The 21,123-nt window shown below is 46.4% G+C and overlaps 3 protein-coding genes across 3 annotated transcripts; 2 read left to right on the top strand and 1 right to left on the bottom strand.

Moving 5' to 3' along the window:
* The first annotated feature begins 313 nt into the window (after nt 1-313).
* On the top strand, nt 314-9,936 carry PRELID3B (PRELI domain containing 3B). The gene is made up of 6 exons (XM_030841491.3): nt 314-550; nt 4,432-4,600; nt 5,759-5,848; nt 6,288-6,358; nt 6,479-6,581; nt 8,122-9,936. Exons 1-6 carry the CDS (start codon nt 519-521, stop codon nt 8,239-8,241), a joined length of 585 nt encoding a protein of 194 aa, XP_030697351.1. The 5' UTR covers nt 314-518; the 3' UTR covers nt 8,242-9,936.
* Nucleotides 9,937-10,809: 873 nt separating this feature from the next.
* Nucleotides 10,810-14,791, top strand: ATP5F1E (ATP synthase F1 subunit epsilon). Its single transcript, XM_030841497.2, has 3 exons — nt 10,810-10,970; nt 13,060-13,186; nt 14,642-14,791. Exons 1-2 carry the CDS (start codon nt 10,939-10,941, stop codon nt 13,181-13,183), a joined length of 156 nt encoding a protein of 51 aa, XP_030697357.1. The 5' UTR covers nt 10,810-10,938; the 3' UTR covers nt 13,184-13,186; nt 14,642-14,791.
* Nucleotides 14,792-18,683: 3,892 nt separating this feature from the next.
* TUBB1 (tubulin beta 1 class VI) lies at nt 18,684-19,948 on the bottom strand. The gene is made up of 2 exons (XM_030841496.3): nt 19,873-19,948; nt 18,684-19,762 (listed from the first exon to the last, which is right to left on the bottom strand). Exons 1-2 carry the CDS (start codon nt 19,931-19,933, stop codon nt 18,684-18,686), a joined length of 1,140 nt encoding a protein of 379 aa, XP_030697356.2. The 5' UTR covers nt 19,934-19,948.
* Between the last annotated feature and the right edge of the window lie 1,175 nt (nt 19,949-21,123).

The raw sequence follows: 21,123 nt of genomic DNA, 5'->3' as shown, positions 1-21,123 counted from the left end.
CATTTGCTCAACTGAACCCCGAACACACAGGAGATGTCGGTGTAAGAGGGCCGATTGGATCCGTCAACAGTCCTCGTAACGCCAGGCGAGCTCGGGCCAGGCGGGCGGACGGGCTGGCGGGCGGCGCGCGCAGGACCCAGCTGGGCCCGGCCCAACTCTGCCCAGAGGTCGGCGTTCCCGCCGACGCCCGCGAGGGGGCGGACCGCAGGTCGCGTGCCGCGCCTGCGCAGCACAGCTCCCGCGCCGGCGGCCTGGAGCGTCGCCCTCGGAACTGCGCCGGCGCGGTGCGCCTGGCGCTAAGGGGCGGGGCTTCGTTGCGCCGCGCGCAAGGCTGGGGCAAAACCCAGGCCGGGATAGGGCGTGGGGCAGCGCGTCGGGACGTCCCTCGCGTCGGGCCCGATGGCGCGTGCGCATTGGGCGGCCGCCGGGGAGGCTGAGGGGCGGGGCCGGGGCAAGAGTGGCTCCTCTGCCTCGCTGTGCCCTATCGCCGCCCGGACACCGCGCGGGCCGCCGGCATCATGAAGATCTGGACTTCGGAGCACGTCTTTGAGTACGTTTGGGGCGGGGGCAGGTCGGCGGGGGGCATGGGGTAACTGCGGGGTGGGAGGGCAGGCTGGGCCCGGAGTCGCGGCGAGGCCGGGGCGGCCCTCAGGAAGCTTCCAGGCGTCGGGCCTGGTGGGGGGAGCTGGGCCCGAGCGCCTCGGAGTCCTGGGGGCGGGGACGAAGGTCACGACCCTGGGGACGCCCCAGGAATGGGTACCCCGGAGAGACGACCCGTCCGGGAGGGGGCTGGGGAAGGGGCCCTGGCGGCCTGCCTCCCGTGGACGCTCTTTTGCGGGGCGGGGGCGTCGTCGAGCACGAGGTCCCTGACGGCACTGGGGATGGGACGGGCGCCCCGTTGCCACATGGGGCCTTGCAGAGACCTGTGAGTCGTGGCCCCGAGGATCGTGGGCTGTCGAGAGGCTGGTCGCTCCAGTATCTTCGGGTGGAGTTCCTTGCTTCGGAATGTGGACTTAGGGCGAGCTCAGGCGACCGCACAGCGGACCTTTTCCGGCAGCCCGTTGACCTGAGGAGTTAGAATTTACGGCCTTGAAATTGGAGTCCAAGGTCCAGCACTGGCTCCAACAAGCTGTGTGACCTTGGGTTTACGCATTTTCGTCTGAGACATGGAAGACGACGACGGAGGTGTCGTCAGGGCCTGACAGCGCTGAGATGTCTTTGAGGCCATGTTCATTAACATCTGTTGGTTAGGGAGAAATGTTTGGTAAGGAAAATAGGCCTTACACCAGTTGGATGTTGGGAATTAAATTCCCTTCTGGTTCCATGATTCATTGTACAAAAGAACCATGCATTTATTCGCCTGTATCATTTTTGCCTGAACAAATTGTTGATCATTTGTCTCATCACTCTTTATTGACTAATCTTTTTTCTTCTCACCCATTTGAAATGCCACCTTCCTCCTAAGACGCTTGTGATTTATATTTTAATCCATTTCTGAGCTATCTGTTCTATCCCAGTGGTCTGGCTGTTGTTGCCACACTGTTTTAATTTTTTTAGCTTGGCAGTATGTTTTAGTTTATTTCCAGGGCAATGTTTAAAACAAGTTGTAGGCTTTTCACACACTCAGTGAATCAGACACATGCAGGAGTCCACTGGATCCTGGAAGGTAGAGAATGTTAGAATCGGGGCAGATTTCTTTTCTCCCTAATGTTTACAATCTTTCTGGGGGAAAGAGCCTAAGTTTGTAGACTTTCCAGTGTTCTTTAACCAGGTCACATTCTTCACTACTCTGTTTCAGCCGTTGGGATCATGGATGGTTTCTTCTTTGCAGTTCTCTTCCGGGTTTAAATGCTTGAGAAGTTCTTGGCACTCCTTAGAATTTTCTTCCTTTACACTCTTCTCCCTAGCTTGTTTCCTACCCCTCCCCACTCATTTGGCCCTCTTCTTTAATGTTTTCCTCTCTTCTTACCCTTCAGTGTAAATGTTCAGTGAAATTCTGTTGTTGGCCTTCTTGCATTTCATCAGGGACTATTAGTCTTTCTCTTTTTGTTGCACGTTTCTCTGAAATTTGATGAAAGCTCTGGGACTGTCCTCGCAGAAAATAGACATATTCACATAAATGCTCTGCATTTCCTGGGAGAAGAAGCCCTGATCCTGATTCTCCCCAGATAATGTGGACTTTTTAATCAAGGTCCCAGCTGATACACACATTTCTGGCACCCAGATCTGTACCTTGGGCTCCAGTCTTTCTTAAAATCCTTATTTTCAGGTCTTAGCAGGGTATCTCTACTCACATGTCCTGCAGGCTCTTCAGACTCAGCATCCCCGAAAATGAAGTCATTTATCTCCCCTCTCAAATTTTATGCTTTCCCTGTGTTTTCCATCTTAAGGATGTTACTAACTAACAACATCTAAGTCATCATTCTGAGTCTTTCCCATCTTTGATTTTCCAGTGCTTCCTTCTGAGGCCTAGCATGTAGTTGGCATCAGTTGAAGTCATTCATTGATTCCTTCAACAAATATGAAGGCCCTCTAAGTGCCAGGCACTGTTCTTCGGATTGGTTCCACTTTGGTAACTAAATCAAGACACTGTTGCTGCCTCGGTGGAGTTAACAGTGTTCCCCACCTCGTTTTATAGGTGAAAAAATTGGACAGCTCACCAAGCATGACCAGGTTCTACTGACTGACTGTCCTTTGGGGCCATCTTTGAATGTCTTGCAGTGTGAAGTCTTTTCACATGATTTCATTAATTTAGTTAAAGTGAATTACTGGAAGATGGTTAATTGTAATATGCATCCTTTGTGATTTTTGAGCTAGTCGTGTTTTATAGAGCAGTCTTCGTCCAGGCTAAGTCAACGTCAACGTTTTCAAGTTGGCTCAGAGAGGAGAGAATGACTGACTTAGAAATAATGCATAACCACCCCGAAGCCTTGCAATTATTAATTTTTTCAAGGAGGTGGGGGAAGAGATAAGTGCGTGGAAGCCACCTCCCCATGGTATATGACTAGATGGAGACAGGGAGGTGTTCATCCGATTCTCATTTTAGATAGTCCTCGTGGTAGCAGTGAGAGTGCTTGGCCCATCACTTCTGTTTGTGGGGACGGTTTAGCTTTATGAAGTAGCCCCGCTTACATACCTGCAGCGTTTGCTGAATACGGCTTGAGATTAGAACCAGAACGGGGCTCATTTCTGTGTAACGTTAGAGCAAAAGTGAGGGCATTGCGAGCAATGTTACTGGTTGTCCAGGATTTTGCAAAATGAGTGAGGCTGAGATTTTCCTTTTGTCCACGAAAAGTTGTCAGGCTTAGTTCTCTGAAAAGTTGAAGTAGATTACTGCCTACTTGTTTTGCTTTTGTTTTTTTTAACATCTTTATTGGAGTATAATTGCTTTACAATGTTGGTGTTTTGCTTTTCGAAAAATAAGAAGTCATGCTGTGTGGTTTATCGGTAAGTGTAGTTTGAAACACCGTCTCCAGGTCTTGTCTTTCCTTTCAGTGAAGACGTGTAAGATCAGTCGCTTTTAAGGCTCATTGTAGTTAATGAGAAGCCCATTTGAAATGGCTGTCTTTGGTACAGGCATGTTGTCCAGATAAGTTGTGAAGAGAACAAATGCACATCGCATTTTGAATCACCCAAGTACATGCACTTTGACGACTCTAAAGATGCTGCGAGTTCCGTGGTATTATTACCATCTCGATGCTAGATGGCAAGCAAATGCTTATTAAGAGAGAATATTAGAGAGTGGCACATTAGGAGCACCTTAAAAAAACATTTTATTGTATTGGGTGACCTTTTCAAAACAGAAATCAGAATCACTCTTGAGGAAAGTAATGGATAAAGATTGACTGGAGGGGCCAGTATTCTTTATTACCTTATTAGAGAAGAATACATGTTTAATATTATGATATTTAAATCAGTAATGCTTTGGATCTTTTTGTAATTCCTATGAGAATTTGTAGTGCCTATAAGTTCTTTTGCTCTTGTTACTTCTTTATGGCTTCACAGAAGTGGGGTCAGACAAAAGAATAAATGGTATAATAATATTTTTTGCTGTTTGTTTCTGTAGAACATAATTGTAAAACACATTTTTATGAATCAGTAATTCTTAGAAACAAAACTTACATGTGAGAGTGGACACTGGTAAGTGGACAAGGTGACTGAAGAACGGCCCTGTAGCGCCCTGTAGGCTATTTTAACCTGGGCGCCAGCTCTGCCGCATCACCTGTGTGCTGAAAACATACTGAAATCTGCACATGTTCAAAATGCAGACGGAGCCTCCCCAAATCATCTTTCAGTCAGCGTTTCAGAAAGTAGTCTTCCCTAGGTAAATTAAGTAAAGTTTAATTGTAAAGACTAATTGGATGGGTTATAAGAATGGTTTCATTTATATGCGTATTTTTTAATGTTTGATTTTTTTATTCCTGTCGGCAGCCACCCATGGGAAACTGTTACAACAGCTGCAATGCAGAAATACCCAAACCCTATGAACCCAAGTGTGGTTGGAGTTGATGTATTGGACAGACACGTAGATCTCTCTGGAAAGTTGCACAGCCATAGACTTCTCAGCACAGAGTGGGGACTGCCTTCTATTGTGAAATCTGTAAGTGTGTCTTTATTCCTGAAGCAATGTGACTGCTGTAGAGAAGTTTTCAAAACCACATTATAATTTCAAATAGGTTGTGGGAGCCGATTCTGAATGTCATTTTTGCATCAGTTCAAATTGTATTATAATAAACTTGAGTTATGAGTGTATAATGAATTGGAAATATTATTACAGTCTTCATGAAGGCACCCGATAAAACCTCCTGAAGGAAGCCAGCTAATGCTCTGCAATCTAAAAGTTTTATTCTGCTTTTCCTACTTTGCCAGCAACTTAAGATGTGGAAGCAGTGGTCTGGTGCTGGTTGTTAGCTGACAGTTGCTGTGGTCAGTGGTGGCCGCGCCTGTTAAGTGAGGAGCATGGTCTCACTTTGCTGCTGCCGTGTTTGTTCCAAGATCTGTTGCTTCTACCTGTACGTTTAAAAGCAATTCTATGCCCTTGCAAGGGAGCAGGCTTTAGTGAGCCAGTTTAACCAGCAAGAAAGTGGGCTGCCAGTTTATCGTGATGGGAGAGAACCCTGGTATAAGTGGACCCAGTTGTCTGTAGAGATTCTTTTTCTAGAAAGTGGGCCACCTCAGAAAAGTAAAGTACACATTTTCCAACAATTTGCTTCCATTGCACACACCACTGCACTAGATGGTGCGGACGCAGAAATGAGCACGGCTGGGATTGGCTTGGGGTCGGAGCACAGGGAATGACCCTGGATGTGCTGTGTTATCTTCGTCGTGAGGTGGCTGGTTTTCTGTCTGGAGACCGGAGCCACTGCGTCCTCTCCCTTGGGCTGCGCTAGGAAAACACTGACAGACACTCCAAACCTCTCCTTTCTCTACATGCCCTGCTTCCCGAATGTTCAGGCTCACTGTTCCACCCTCAACCTCGGCAGCTGCCGAGTCCTGCCTTGTACTCCGTTCGCTCTCCGCGGGCTGGTTGCTAATCGCCTCTGCTTGTGTCTTGGGCGTCTCATCTCCTTCGTGGTGTATGAAGTCCTCTTACCATTAAACGGGCCTCCTTTCTGACCTTTGTTGCTTTCTCATGTTTTTTATGAAAACAGATTTTTGGTTCAAAATATTAACACATTTTTACCTTCAAATAAAATATTGATACACTTGTTAAGAAATCCTTCTTCCTCTGATTACTAATTCTGAACGTTTTACTTAGCTTATTGGTGCAGCAAGAACCAAAACATATGTGCAAGAACATTCTGTAGTGGATCCCGTAGAGAAAACAATGGAACTTAAATCTACTAATGTAAGTCTGGACTCCCTTCTGTTTTAATTTTAAACTGTTTGGCTTCGTTTTTTCCTCTCTTTTGTAGTTGGTACACAAATGAATGTATGCTCTTCAGCCTGGCTTAGGAAATCAGTACTGAGATGCTGCATCGTCTCTGCCTGTTTGCGCTTAGCCTCAGCGCTCTAAGGAGCCTGCCTGTTATTTCTAGGAGACGGCACTCAGTAAAGTGCACTTGGCATCGTGTGCATGTTATTACTATTATGATGCTTTTGTCAAATGTATTATTTTTTTAATAAAAAGGAAGCAATGAATAGTGAAAACTTCTTTTTACACTAATATCAAAGTGGTTTACTTGCTGCTGTTTTGTATATTTAGCTAGCAAGGTTTTGGTTTGTGAATTAATTTTGGAAATATTTTTGGTTTCCAAGATGATTTGACTTTTTTTTTAATTCTATAGATTTCATTTACAAATATGGTTTCAGTAGATGAGAGACTTATATACAAACCACATCCTCAAGACCCAGAAAAGTAAGTGAAAAATATTTTAACAAACCTATTTTACAGTGTGTTTTAATTTTTTAATCAAATATTTCTTTGAAAAATGAAAATTAGGTCATCCTGAAGCTGTGTAAATGTGTTTTGTTCCAGAACTGTTTTGACTCAAGAAGCCATAATTACCGTGAAAGGGGTCAGTCTCGGCAGTTACCTCGAAGGCCTGATGGCAAGCACGATATCGTCAAATGCCAATAAAGTAAGTAAGGCTGCTCCCCGCTTGCTCTTTGTTTTGTTTTCTGTTTTTTCTTTGGGGGGTGCAGCGCAGGCTTGCAGCATCTCAGTTCCCCACACCCCCTGCGGTGGAAGCGTGGAGTCTTAACCACTGGACCACCAGGGAAGCCCCTCCCTGCTTGCTCTTACTCCTGGGTCTTGTTTCTTGGAAGCGCTGTCCTTGTGAGCTGACTCTGAGCCACTGCAGTGCGAGGTGATGTGGGCAGTTGCTGGCACGGGCTCTGGGGTCCAGCCCACCTGCCTTCACGTGCCAGCTGTAACTCTGACCAGCCTTTCACCTTGGGCGATTAATTAAGCGAACCTCTCTCTGCTTCAGTTTCCTGTCTGCGAAGTGTAGATTAATCACCCACCTTACAGGGTTGGGTGCGAAGAGTGAATGAGATAATATGGGAAGACTGTAGCCCTGGGCCCAGCATGGGGGAAGTGGGGGAGCCATGTAGCAATGCGTCACTGTTGAAAGCATAGATTCCCAACCTTTTTTTCATTAGCTCCCTTCACGCCCAGGTCCTCTGTAGATATTTTTCCCCTAATTACCCCCACCCCATGAAATTGTTTAATACTACAGATTATAGATATAGATAAATGGATATACGTCTGTGCTTTATACGTGAAAACAGTGAGATTTTTCTCCACTGCCCCCCAACTAATTTTTGCCTGATTGAGAATGATTTAAAATAAAGTAAGTTCAGAGAAAGAGATGCCTAATGTACTGTTTTATAACACATGTTTAATATAATCGTTCAGCAGTCAAAAGATATTCATAGATGCCTTCTCTGTGTCAGGCAGAGTGCTAGGCTAGACTGGGGATACAGCGGGGAGCAAAACAAACGTGGTCCCTGCCCTCGTGGAACTAAGAGGAAGGCGACATTAATCATACAAAACGTCATTAGGAAAGGAAAAGTACAGAAAGGTATGACAGTGTTTAATGAGTGTTCAGTAAGTGATGTTTCTGCTGAGTTCTGAATGAGGGGTGGGTAGGCCGTGAGGGGCCTGCTAGGAAGCATTCCAGGCAGAGGAGCTGCGTGTGCAAAGGAGGCCCTGAGACCGGAAGCAGGAAATGCTCCTGTTCTGTCCCTCAAGGAACTGCATAGGGTCCAAGAGAGTGGTTGAAGTGGAAGTCAGGGACCAGAGCCTTCAGAGCCTCATACAGGATTTTGGTTTAAAATATGGACATAAAAAGAAAAAAAAGGAGTTTGACCTCACCCCGAAAGGGGAACCATTCTAATCATAAATAAGTAAAACACCACTGTCATTTAATTGTAGATTCGAGAACATCTTTTGCAAAAATATAAATTAAAATCAGTATATAGATCAAGCCAGTTTCTCAAGGCATTTGATATTTGGTAAATAACGTTAGAGAAAAAAAAGCAAAGGTAAAAACAACCTGTCCTGGTGAGGTTTAGTTACGCTTGTACCGCTTCTTGTTACTTCCTGATGTGCCGTTTGTTTGACAGGTGCCTTTGCTCTCACTTGGTAAGAATAAACATGTTGGATTTTTTTTTAAGGGCCGAGAAGCAATGGAGTGGGTAATACATAAATTAAATGCTGAAATTGAGGAATTGACGGCTTCGGCAAGAGGGAGCATAAGGACACCAATGGCAGCAGCAGCATTTGTGGAGAAATGATAATGAAAGTTGATAACACCCAGTTCCCCAGGTCTCTACAAGCTGGCAGTATATTTATTTGTTATTTAAAAAATACAACTATATTTTCGGTAGAATTGTTTTTTTAATAAGCTGAAGAAGGACTGTGTGACTTGATCAAAACAAAGAGGTGCAGTGTTTCTAAATCAAAGGGATTGGCTGAAATTAGTGTTGTCTGAAATGACTGTCTGATTTTGAGGATTCCAGTATTTATGTAAAAATGTAACAATTTTTGAAAAGTACTTGAAAATTGGTATTGGCTGATCAAACCTCCTTAAGGTAGAGTTTTAAAGCTTTTCATGCATTGGAACTCTACCTGTCTTTGGACCAACCCCAGAACCAAGCAGAGCCACCTCTTACATACCCACCACTGCCCTGCAATAAACTTGGAGAACTTGCATGAGGGAACTCACTTTTAAAGGAGAAACTGTATAGTTTTAAAAAGACATTAATTGTATAAAATAACTTGCTCTGCTATAAACCACCATGAAAAATCACAGTGTTTTAATTTGGTACTCAACATTTTTGGAGTAAAAATTATCATGAAAGTAATAACTGACTCCAACGAAAATATATTTTATTGTGTTAAAGAGTACTGTATTGATTTGCCAAAGTTTTGTAACTTAGTAAATGTATTACCTTCCTTGGATCTGTACTTTATGACTTAGTATGCTGTGTTGTGGGCTGGTTATGTTAACTGAAAAAGTAAAGTCATTACCAGAATTTTGCACTACTCTAAACTTAAACAGAAGAACAGCTGTTCACATCTTTTAGCATTTCACATTTGCCTAACTTATCAATTGCCATGTGTCAAAATTGTGGTTCTGTAATTGCTAAAGCATGATATGTCAGGTTATTTGAATATAATTCCTTTTTGAAGTAACTGTGACCACAAAACATCTTTTTTACGTGAAGAGCTGTACATCATTTGAAATTACTCGAATGATGTCTTGATCTGAAGCATAAATCCCAGGGACTTAATGTTTTTAAATAATACTGTGTCACTGCAGGGGATGGGGGCGGTGGAGAAGAAAAAAGAATAATAGGGTGAAAAAAAAGCATTGACCTAAACTAACCAGTATGTGAATTGCTTTGCAGCTTTTATTTATGGGAAATCCTTGCTTTGGATGCCAGTGGGCAGCTGCAATCTGGAAAACAATCCAGTAAATGTTGTGTTGTTTTGTATTTTGTAGCAGGCAATTAATTATCAACCGTTAAATAAGAATACCTTTGATACTGGGAATTGTTGCATACAGAATATTTTTGTTAAAAGGTGATGAGCTCTTGCCTTTATTTCACAGTACTTAAAGTGATAAACTTCTAGTCAGGTTTCCTACAAAAGAAACCAATTAATACATGTACCTAAACCACAAAAATAGTATACCAGGCTATTTGAAAATTATTGTTTTTCTATTTAAAATATTGTTTAGCTTGCGACTTCTTAGGACATTTGTAAAAGCAAGTTAAAGCCAATAAGGTTTTTGATTATTTTTTGTAACCGGAGATGGTTTTTACAATTAAAATAACATTTCAACTAAACAAACCATTGCTAAATAATGATACTTAATAATAAGTTGCCTTGTATAACTTCTGAAAATTATACTTGTTCTGAAAAGTATAAGAATACCCTAATGATAAAAAGATTTCTAAACAAAATTTTATCCTGTTTTTTTTTTACTCTGATCTAATGACAAAATTCTATAGATTTTCACCTTCCAGTGTAGTTACTTTTCGTTAAGTAGCTCGTAGGTAATGGCTTTTACCTGTTAAAATATAAATAACAGCAGGCATTCGAGAGGACTAAACTGGAGTAGAGTGTTCATGGGTTAGAATTAGACTCTCGGATTATGGAGCATATTATCCTGTTTAATGTTAAAGATGGATCTTATATGAATTAAGAAAAACCTTCCTGTTAATAAAAACTTCCTTTTAACTATGATGTTTTTCCTGATTACAATTTCTTTTTAATAACTAAGGAGCAAAAGAAATGCTTTTCCTTGTAAGAATTCACCTAATTGCCGCGCGCTCGAGCCGGCTCTGCGCCGCGAGGTTGAGTCTCTTAAGCTGGACGCGCTGGGCCTCCTCCCCTCCTCCCTCCGATGTCCAGTTCATTCTCCCCGGCCAGGTTCTGGTGCCCCGGGCCGGCCTGAAACCCTAGGGATTGTCGGGGGGCGGCTCGTTTTAACTGTTAACTCGGGGCGAACATGCTTGAGTGTTGTCAATATGAAGGTCTGGACGCGGCCGTCGGGTCGGGGGGGGCGGTGCGCCCCGACACCGACCTCGACGCGGCCCCGAGTCTCGCGCTCCCGAAGCTACGCGGCCGCGCGTTCCCTCCAACTCCCCCTCTTGCCCCGCCGCCCCGGCCGCCGCCGCCTGAGACACTACGAAAGCCCGCGGAGCCAATAGGAACGCGCGGCCGACCGGCCCGCCCGCCCGGGGATTGGCACCCGCGGCCCGGGCCGCGCGCCCCCATTGGCTCGCGGAGCCTGGAGGATTCTGCGGTGAGACGGCAGAGGCCGTTCGGGAAGGCGGGGCGGGGCAAGGGGCGGTGGGATTGGCAGGGCCGGAGCTCCGCCCCTTCCGCTTCTCAGGCCTGACCTTCCGGCAGCCGGCCTGCACGCTGAGCCGCCCTTGACGGGTCCTCGGGATTCGGCCCGACGCGCCCCCTCTCGCGACATCATGGTGGCGTACTGGCGACAAGCTGGACTCAGGTAGGGCCGGACATCGGGAGGGGCGGACAGCTGGGGCGCGGGGAGGTCCGGGGCGAACCGGGGTCGGAGGTCACGCCGGGCGCGACGGGGGTGGGGGTGGCTCCGGCGAGTGCGGCCCCAAGATGGCGGCCTGCGGGCGGGGAGGCCGGGTTCACGGCCGTGGGATGCGGGCGCGCCGGGGCCGAGCACCTGTCCGCACCTGCCGGGGGCGCCGCCGAGCACCTGTGCGCCGCCTTGAACGCGCTCGACAAGTGCCGTGTCTTCCCGTGGACGGCGCTTCTCACCCGCGGGGCCTTTGTCCTTTAAATTACACTCGGTTGACGTTCTAGAAGTAACAGAGCCACATACAACTTGAGAACTTGAAGGAGAGGAGAGAGGTCTCTGGAGGTAACCACGGTCACCATACCTGGCCGTTCCAGCATTAAGGTGGGGCCTTTTAAAATGGCATATCCATCTTTTATTAAATTAGCTCCTCTTGCTCTCAGGTTTCCTTATTGGTAAAACGGCTGAGCCCTCGGTAAGGTGTACAAAGCTCTGCCACAAGGTGAGTGGTGGCTCTTGGGAAGCCAAAGTATGGAACCCACTGGAGGACATGGCTTCTGGCGAAATGGAGACACCATGGATCTAGGTGTCACACCTGGTTTCTTTGCCTGTGCACCCAGTTGAGCCGCTCACCTGGCTCAGGTTAACACACCTTGTTGCTTGACTAGATTAAGTAGCACCTCCTAGTAGTGACCGTCTGTGGGTATGTGACTGTGGGCAACCCAAGTGTGTCCTGACTTTCAAGGTCAAGCAAAGTTTTGTACAGTTGGAAGGATGATGGCCCCAGTCAGAGGGACCATGTATTAAGCACCTCCTACAAGACAGGTGGGGCAATCCTGCTCTCCACACTTTGTCTTTCCTCCTCCCTGCCACCAGTGAGGCAAATACTGTTATCCTTCTGCTTTGTTCCATTGTTTTTACAGAATAAATTAGCCCAAAAGATGGAACAGCGTAAAATTCACCAGTTAGTAGGAGTGGAAGCAAGAATTGGAACTCCTATCTCTGGCCCAAAAAAACAAACCTGAAACATGAGAAAATAGTCAGCAGCTCCCTCCCCTCTGTCCTTCCTGTTTTCAAACAGTGTAAAAAGTGAGCTGACATCTTTTGGAAAATAAGATGTTGATGGGAGTCCATCTACAAAACAGGAAGCTGGCTGTTAGATATTTTGCTGGAATTGATGATGTTCTCTAAGGACTTCTCCGTTTAATTTAGAAACCTTGCTTGGGAAGTATTTTCAATGGCAGGCCTGACAAGCAGAATCCAATATTCGCAGGAAAACCTTTAAATAATCAGAAGTAGAGCCGTTTTAATTCAAAATAGTTTTTTTTCCTTCTTTTAATTATGTATACTTTACCTTGTAAGAATAATAAAAGAAAAAATTTTAAATAGAGAAATGGAAAAAAACCACTCATACCCTCTGTTAACATTTAGGACTGTTTACTGTGCTGTGGGGTTTTTTTCTCTAATATATGCATCTTTTATTTCAAATTAATATGTATTAAAGAGAAAACACTGCAAAGAAGAAAAACCAAAAATCACCTAACCCCAATTAAGACTTTGATACATTTCTTTCTGCTCTTCTTTTTCTTTGTATAGATTCCTTTTGCATTAGTCATTTTTTTTAAATTAATTAACTTTTTTTTTTTTTTTTTGGCTATGTTGGGTCTTTGTTTCTGCGCACAGGCTTTTCATTGTGGTGGCTTCTCGTTGTGGGGCACGGGCTCTAGGGCGCACGGGCTCAGTAGTTGTGGCTCGTGGGCTCTAGAGCGCAGGCTCAGTAGTTGGAGCACATGGGCTTAATTGCTCCGCGGCATGTGGGATCTTCCCGGACCAGGGTTCGAACCCAAGTCCCTGCATTGGCAGGCGGATTCTTAACCACTGCACCACCAGGGAAGCCCCGCATTAGTCATTTTTAAGTTCAGTTCTACAATGATGTACAATCCAACCAAAATGAAAAGTATAGGAAGAAAAACAAAAGCACAGTCACACAGCAAGTCTGGCTGGATCATTGATAATTAGCTTTATATTGTCTCTCGTGTTCCTCCAGCTACATCCGATACTCCCAGATCTGTGCAAAAGCAGTGAGGGATGCGCTGAAGACGGGATTCAAAGCAAACACCGAGAAGACTTCTGGCAGCAGCATAAAAATTGTGAAAGTGAAAAAAGAATAATCTGTAAGTTGTTGGTGGATTTAGAGAAAGAGTTGCATCTTAAGTATTTAGAGAGCTTTTAAAAATCAAAATAATTTTAGTTCGGCCTTCTGTCCACATTTGGTCCATCAGCACATCTAGAAGTAAGTTAGTGGGATGGTAATGTCACACATACAGGTTGTGGAAGCCCCATGGCATCATGAAAGAATGTCATTTCGAGGCCCTGACAAGCAGAAGTAACCTGCCACGTTGATTTTCAGTTCATTGAGCAATGCTAGGTAGAAAGCCATCTTATTTTAATTAAACCTGTTTCATGTGTCTGCACAAAATCAAATAATTCGGAGGATAAACTCCCCACTTTTATAATTGTTACTGGAGTGATGTAACAGTTCAGGAGCATGAAAAATTACAGTTCTTTGAGTTTTTATTTCCCCCACATCTGCTCATGTTCTCACAAATCACTACTTCCCGAACGTAGGGCTACAGGTACAGGCAAGGGTCCTGCTATTTTATCAAGCAATAAAATCGGCAAGACCCTGCAGTGAATACTGTTTGGCTAAATTTATGTTTTCAGAGTTTGGTTCATTTTACTTCTGATGTTGGCAATGCAAAGTAAGGCAGTTTCGTACCGTTGATAAGTTCAGACTTTTGTGTTCCAAACTATTAAAGTGATTTGATCTCTAAACTGCTTTCTTGACATTATTATTTCGAAGATCAAGCGAGGCAAATTACCGGAAAGCTGTTTTTCAGATTTAATTTTCTTGTTTAGCTTTAAAAAAGCTTCAGACCCGCAGTTGCAGGGAAATGTGATAAATAGTAATCCTCTGGCAGCTTGTGGTTATGAGCTATTGTACTTATTGGAACTGTCTCCCCTAAGCACTTTTCATTTTCATTTTGAATTAGTAAATATTTTATTACAAGTCTGGAGATGCGGTGTTGAGCCCTTTTTCTGGGGCTCTCTGTCTGATCTCATAATTCTGAGGAATGAGACCTGGTTTTAGGTTGGGTTGTTTTGTTTTAACAACGAGCTAACTGAGAAAAATCACCCAGCCTGTGCCTGCAGCATGGCCGAGCCAGACTCCGCATCGAACTCCCTCCACCTTGTAATGTCCTTTGGGCCAGGAAGTAGTAGTGTCCAGCTCCGGTAAGCAGAACAGTGACCATTCTCTATCCATCGTGCTGGGGACGCAGCCCCACCGCCTCAGCATAGGGGATTTAGCGTCTTTTAAAGGCAGAGTGTTTCTTTATTGCAGGGAGAGTGTTTGGTTTTCCTTAGCAGGGAAGTGCCTCTTCGGCTAAGGCAGTGCACATGAACCTGCGCTTTTTACAGCTGAGAGCCAGCGTTTATCACCAACCGAGTGAAGGAGATCTGCAGTCATATTATACTGCTCATTATAAGGAAGTTACTTTCCCTATTCGTGTTGGATTTTTAAGAAAACATGAAGGACTGGCAACTTGCTGTTTCTCTTTTCCTCCTAGACCCTGACTACAGCTTGAAATGCTGCATGTTCATGGTGAAGATGTGTGGGCACGTGTTATGGCAGATTGAAAACGATCCCCCTTCGTGGGGGAAAAAAAAACCTGTCTTGTTCATAGATTGACAATGCCAATAAATTAAAGTACAGTTCACTCTTGCTGTTGGTTTTTGGTTTCTCTCGGACTTTTTCTGTTTGGGAACTACCACACCACTGCAGGATTATGATCATACGAACCAGGGCTTTTTAAAGGAGAACAGTGAATTCCCTGGTGGTCCAGTGGTTAGGACTCCGAGCTTCCACTGCACGGGGCACGGGTTCAATCCCTGGTCGGCGAACTAAGGTCCTGTAAGACGTACAGCTGAAAAAAAGAAAAAGTTAAAGGGAGAACAGATATCATATCTAGTGACCAGAGGGATCCAGGAGACATTTTGAAAATGTCTCAAAAGAAAAGGTTCTCTTTTTCGTGACGTAATTGACAGAATTGGGCTCCGTCATTGAGGCTGTCTTGCCCCTTATCTTTGAATTGCAGACGTCATGTCAGAGCAGTGGGTTGGGGTCAGGGGTGGGCCGGGTTGTCTGCTGGCCTCGTCCTTCTGCGCCGGCAGCCGTATCCAGGTGGTGCGATTCAGCAGGCTGAGTGCGAATAATTATGGAAAGCGTAGATGAGAAGAAATGCTAAATTGTAGTATTCATTTTCTATCGTGCACTTCAAAGCTATAGAGAAGTACTATTGTCGAAATTCGCTAAGCACGAGATACTTTTCACATTGTCTTGTAAGTGAATCTTTATATTCTGGGAGCACTTCTCATAGGAAACGAGGCAAAGCCGCTCAGCAACATGCTTACCGAGCTGATGGCCGAGCTGACGTGAAAATCTAAGCTTCTGGACTGCAGGTCTAGGGCATGGTCATGACAGCAGGTCCATGGTGTTTTCACGGCGATTCGTTTACCTATTAAATATTTAGGGTTGAAGAATTGTTGCCAGCAGGGTGTTTTTCTCTTTCTTTGAAACTTGAAGGCACTCAGCCAAGTAAAACCCCAAAGCTTACAAAGTTGCAGAGTTAACTGCTTGATTTTTACCCACTTCTGGACATGGAGAGAGACACTTGGACAGGAAATGTTGAAACACCGGTTTAGCTTCTGCCCCAGGACAGGTTCTCAGCTTGGTACTTAAGCTAACAATAATTTATCACGGCCACTCCGCCATGCCAAGGATGAGGGCAAGAAAACGCCTTTGCTGTTGGCTTCTGGAGAGGACTTCCTGCCCTGGACACTTGACCTACAGGCTTTATCTCATTCTTGGCATGGGGCACGCGAGGAGCTGCAGGGCTGGACAGAAGCAGCCTACGAGCCCCTTGTGCCCTGTGCCTCAGGCTGTTGTCCTGCTCTTTTGAAGTCAAGGCCCCTCAGTTGTCATGCTTCCGGTCCCCACAGTTAAGGTACCAGGAGGCATCTTTCATTACAGGGACGGGAATAAATGGATCACAAGGCCGTGGGGCCTTCTTGGTACCAGGCAAATAAAAGTAACTGATAGGCAAAGGGCTAAATTCTTCCCAACCAATTCAATTAGAGATAAGTCATTCATTCGGGAGGCAAATGGGATAATTAGAAAAGAGACTTAGGGACAGGGCTTGTGGTATGGAAAGGATTAAAAGTCAACTGAGTAAAGGACAGATTCACTGCTCAGTAAAGATTCTTTGAGGCTCTTTCTCTGTGATTAAAAAATCCTGAACCGATACTGTGATGCCCTGCTGGGAGGTGGCAGGACCACTGTGTCCAGACTACCAGGGGGCCCTGATCAGATCTTGTTGTGGGTATTTCACTAACCACCTGAGTGATTTGTGAGGGATTCAGTCTCTTCACTCACGCAGTGTTCTCGTGTGTGAAGTGAAGGAATCAGACAAGCTCTGAAATTCTGATTCCACCGTCTTGGTCTCCGAGAGACCAATGTCGCTGTAGCAACCATACAGCTAAAGGAATAGGCTCTTCAAAATCACAGGGGACAGATTTCTTTCGGTTTCTAGTGGGGTTTTTGGGTTTTTTTTTTTTAATCTATTTCTACCATACGAAAGAGTAGGATGGTGAGATGCATTCTGAAAATATTTTTAACTACTCACATTAATCAGTCTGGACGGTTAGAATTCCAAGAAAAGGAATTTATTTAGTCTGAAATAAAGCAATTTAGCCATTTAAAATTGTATTTCTTTTATTTTAATGATTACTGTTGAGCAAACAAAAATCTTTACAGTAATATAAATCAGCAGGGTTTTTTTTAATTTAGATCTTTATCCTTTCTTGCATCTATTTAATTGCCTTTTCAGGTTTGAGAAAGTGAAAAAAAGTGCTAGAGGAATCGTGTGTAAATTCTTATGTAATCGCAGGTTATAAGTCTTTTTAGCATCTAAGGAAGTTATGAACTTCAAACTAGGAGTCGTTTAGGTGCAGTTCCTTAAATCTACTTTTAAATCTACTTTTGTTTTTAGTGCTTTTTGAACCACAAGTAGAAAGTATTTAAATTTTTTTTTTTTTTTTGTAATTCTGGAAATAGAAGACTTGTCATGATACCAACAGCGAGACAATTTTCTCTTGGTACATGTTTTAGTTATTTCCTCATAAGACTACATGAAAAGAGTGAAGTTTCTCAAAATGAGCTCCTGTCACCCATTCACCGGCTACCTCATTACTGCAGATTACAGAGCAAATCCAGTTGCCTGCAAGTAAATATTTCCTCCTGTCGCCAGCTACCCATGGATCAAATAGGACAGCTCCGTGGTAATTCTAGAAGGCCATTAAAACCCTTGCGGCGCTGGAAGGGATGGCAGTGCTGTATGTCAGGAATAGGTAAACTGTAATTAAGAAGTTATGGATGATCTGATTACGCTTTTGTGTATCTGGTCCTGTTGTAATGTGAGCAGATTAAAATCATGTAATGGTTAAAGCTGCATGATCATGCAAACATTATGGCAACTTCTGCAAATTAATTTGAACTGTAAAAGTTCCCTAATGAGACGATGTCCTCCGTAACTGCGAAGGACACTGCAGCCACCGCTGCTCAATTCCTCCGTTTGAATGGTTGCTGAGCGCGCCTGTGCCCTTTTAAAGAACAGAGCGGCTACAGGGAGCTTTCAGGAGGTGATCGCCGCGTGAAAGTGAAAAGGGCATTTCGAGATAGCCTTTACAAGGAAAACCAAAGATGATGATTAATGAATTCTCAGAATCAAACATTAATAAGAAACTTAAACGTATGTAAATACACCTATGTTAAAAGCCAGCTCTTCAGACATAAAGGCCAGAGGCTTGAAGTTCTCGAGTTTTGCTTGTCGTTTTTTGTTTTTTTGTTTTTTATTTTTTTTTGCCCGGGTATTCGTGGGAAGGAATGCCACTCTCCTTTCCTCCCTTTTGCCCTTTGCAGTTGGTACGTTGAAACGTACACACAGTCTCCACAATTTACTAGTGGACGCTGAAGCCCATTTACCTCTGCGAACCTCCTGCACACCAAGCAGTCACCTGGCATTTCTGGAGGACGGCAGGTGTGAACAGGTGGGCTGCGGGCAGCGAGTTAAGAGAGAACCTGCAGGAAGAGCCTTAGCAGCCCGGGATGCCGAGTACAGATTCCGGGACGCTTACCAGCGTAGCTAAAGCATCTACAATTTAACCTCAACTGCCGTGGCTCCCCGCGCGTTCACGTGTGGAGCCCTGATGCCTGGCGCAGTGCTAGGCATACAGCAAATAGCCAATCCAGATCTTTAAACAGAGGGAGCGCTTTACCATAAGTTCACCTGGCTATTAAAAAGAAGCGACTAGAGTGGGCAGGGGATATGAAGCTCTTCAAGGCTAGTCGGTGCCAGCAGAAGACCCTACTGCCCATCAGTACTTCCCCACCCGCGCAGTCCTGTGTTGAAGCTAATATTGGGTGGCTGCGTGTGGGTCGCGGTGCTACGGTGCAGAACTGGCCGGGGACGGCCGTGGGGACTCACTCATCCTAGGTGAGAACACTGGACGTGACTCCACGCCGCAGCCAGCCTCGCGCAGCTTCTCTCATGGTTAATGTCCCTTATCTCCTGGTTCCCTTTCTGCCTCGCCCCCGACCTCCTCCTTCTCCTCCGGAACTGCTTCGGCATCTTGAAGCTGTTGGTACTCGGACACCAAATCCTGGATATTACTCTCGGCTTCGGCAAACTCATTGATGTCCATCCCCTCGCCCGTGTACCAGTGCACGAAGGCCTTCCTCTTGAACATGGCCGAGAAGTGCTCAGAAATCCTGCTGAAGAGCTCCTGGATGGCCGTGCTGTTGCCGATGAAGGTGGCCGCCATGCTCAGCCCCCGGGGCGGGATGTCGCACACGGCCACCTTGACGTTGTTGGGGATCCACTCCACGAAGCAGCCGCTGCTCCTGGTCTGCACGGCGAGCAGCTGCGCGTCCACCTCCTTGGTGGACATCCTCCCCCGGAAGATGCAGGCCACGGTCAGGTAGCGGCCGCGGCGGGGGTCGCAGGCGGCCATGGTGTTGCGGGCGTCGAACATCTGCTGGGTGAGCTCGGCCACTGAGAGCGCGCGGTACTGCTGGCTGCCCTGGGCCGTGAGCGGCGCGAAGCCGGGCATGAAGAAGTGCAGGCGCGGGAAGGGCACCATGTTCACGGCCAGCTTGCGCAGGTCGGCGTTGAGCTGGCCTGGGAAGCGCAGCGACGTGGTGACGCCGCTCATGGTCAGGGACACCAGGTGGTTGAGGTCGCCATAGGTGGGCGTGGCCAGCCGGAGGGTGCGGAAGCAGATGTCATAGAGGGCCTCGTTGTCGATGCAGAAGCAGGCGTCCGAGTTCTGCAGGAGCTGGTGCACGGACAGCACGGCGTTGTAGGGCTCCACCACCGTGTCCGACACCTTGGGCGAGGGCATCACGCTGAAGGAGTTGAGGATACGGTCGGGGTACTCCTCGCGGATCTTGCCCAGGAGCAGCGTGCCCATCCCTGAGCCCGTGCCCCCGCCTAGCGAGTGCACGAGCTGGAAGCCCTGCAGGCAGTCGCAGCCCTCGGCCTCGGCGCGCACCGCGTCCAGCACGCTCTCCACCAGCTCGGCCCCCTCCGTGTAGTGGCCCTTGGCCCAGTTGTTGCCGGCCCCAGAGTTACCTGCGGCACAAGGGACTCGGTTAGCCCGCTGGGGTCGGGGGAAGGGTGTCGGCAGCAACACACCAGGAAGCGCTCCTCTCTTCCCGCTGGAACCTTCCAGGAAAACCTACCGTGGACAAAGCTGTCTGGTTGGAAGAGGGCCCCCAGTCGGCTGGATCGGATGCTGTCCATGGTCCCAGGTTCCAGGTCCACCAGGACTGCTCGGGGCACGTATTTCTTACCTGCGTGGAAAAATAGGAAGAAGTCAGCCAACTGCTGTTTTTCTAAAGGTTAATGTTTCATCAGAGTAGAACCCTGTGACACGGGTCCAGAAGAAAAGAGCCCTCCCTGAAGGTGTCTGTGATAGAAAGACTGGAAATCGTATCTGGGACTGCAGCAGCGATCACACAGATCTGTAGAACGCTGCAGAAATAACTTTCTCCGTCGTTGTCCATTTTGTTTGTTGTCTTGCCAGCGACAGGGATTTTGTTCCTATTGGAAATGATTCTACTTTTTATTTAAAATCCAGAAAGGGAGAATTCCCCAGTGATCCAGTGGTTAGGACTGCCGCGCTCCCACTGCCGAGGGCACGCGTTCAGTCCCCGGTTGGGGAACTAAGATCCCACAAGCTGTGCAGCACAGCTGAAATAAAAGTTTAAAAAAATTAAAAAATAAATCAATTCATTAAATAAAATAAAACCCAGAAAGGAAGGTCGGGGCCTAAACTGCTTGTGTTGAGTGTGCCCCCCTCCAGTGACCAGAGACCAGTGACCCTCTAGTGGCCAGTCCTGCCCTCGGTCACTCGGGACATCCCCCATCTGGCGTTCCCGTCTCACGGGACCTCCTCTCTCTGCCGCGTCCCTGGGGCTGGTGACGGGGGCCGACAGCGAGGTCCTACCATGGGCCTCGTTGTAGTACACGCTGACCCTCTCCAGCTGCAGGGCGCTGTCCCCGCGGTAGCTTCCGGCCCAGTCGATCCCATGCTCCTCGCCAATCACCTCCCAGAACTGAAAGCAGAAGGAGGGGAGGTCAGTGTCCAGAGGGACCCCGACAAGCACCAGGTCGGCGACAGCACATTGAGCAGAAAGACAGGAAGTGAGGGCTCCTGGGCCCGCTTCCGTCCCCAGCATGGTCTTGGGGGCCCTTTTCCTAACTGCCCACCCCATGGCGTAACGTACTCTTCACCTCTGCTCACCATGAAGTGAAGATTTTTTATGTCAGCCTGAACTGCTTCAATAAAATGTCAACACATAAAATATTAAATTGGATTTTGCTCCTGTTAAATTCAGGCCCTTGTGTACATTAATGCTGTTCTTTTAGAGTTTCTCATCAGAAGTGTATCTCTAGTTTGGCCTTACAGTGCTTCCAGCTAGTAAAGTATA

Source organism: Globicephala melas, chromosome 15 (genome assembly GCF_963455315.2).
Source record: "Globicephala melas chromosome 15, mGloMel1.2, whole genome shotgun sequence".
In the NCBI taxonomy this organism is placed as follows: Eukaryota; Metazoa; Chordata; class Mammalia; order Artiodactyla; family Delphinidae; genus Globicephala; species Globicephala melas.
This window is presented reverse-complemented; position numbering and strand designations above follow the sequence as displayed.

Bases quoted from the DNA above. Each gene is read 5' to 3' on its own strand.
- PRELID3B (XM_030841491.3), top strand. From the start codon at position 519: ATGAAGATCTGGACTTCGGAGCACGTCTTTGA. The intron at 4,601-5,758 runs GTAAGTGTGTCT...CGTTTTACTTAG, and splicing joins TGCCTTCTATTGTGAAATCT to CTTATTGGTGCAGCAAGAAC. The intron at 6,359-6,478 runs GTAAGTGAAAAA...GTTTTGTTCCAG, and splicing joins CATCCTCAAGACCCAGAAAA to AACTGTTTTGACTCAAGAAG.
- ATP5F1E (XM_030841497.2), top strand. From the start codon at position 10,939: ATGGTGGCGTACTGGCGACAAGCTGGACTCAG. The intron at 10,971-13,059 runs GTAGGGCCGGAC...GTGTTCCTCCAG, and splicing joins TGGCGACAAGCTGGACTCAG to CTACATCCGATACTCCCAGA.
- TUBB1 (XM_030841496.3), bottom strand. From the start codon at position 19,933: ATGGACAGCATCCGATCCAGCCGACTGGGGGCCCTCTTCCAACCAGAC. The intron at 19,763-19,872 runs GTAGGTTTTCCT...CTTGTGCCGCAG, and splicing joins ACCAGACAGCTTTGTCCACG to GTAACTCTGGGGCCGGCAAC.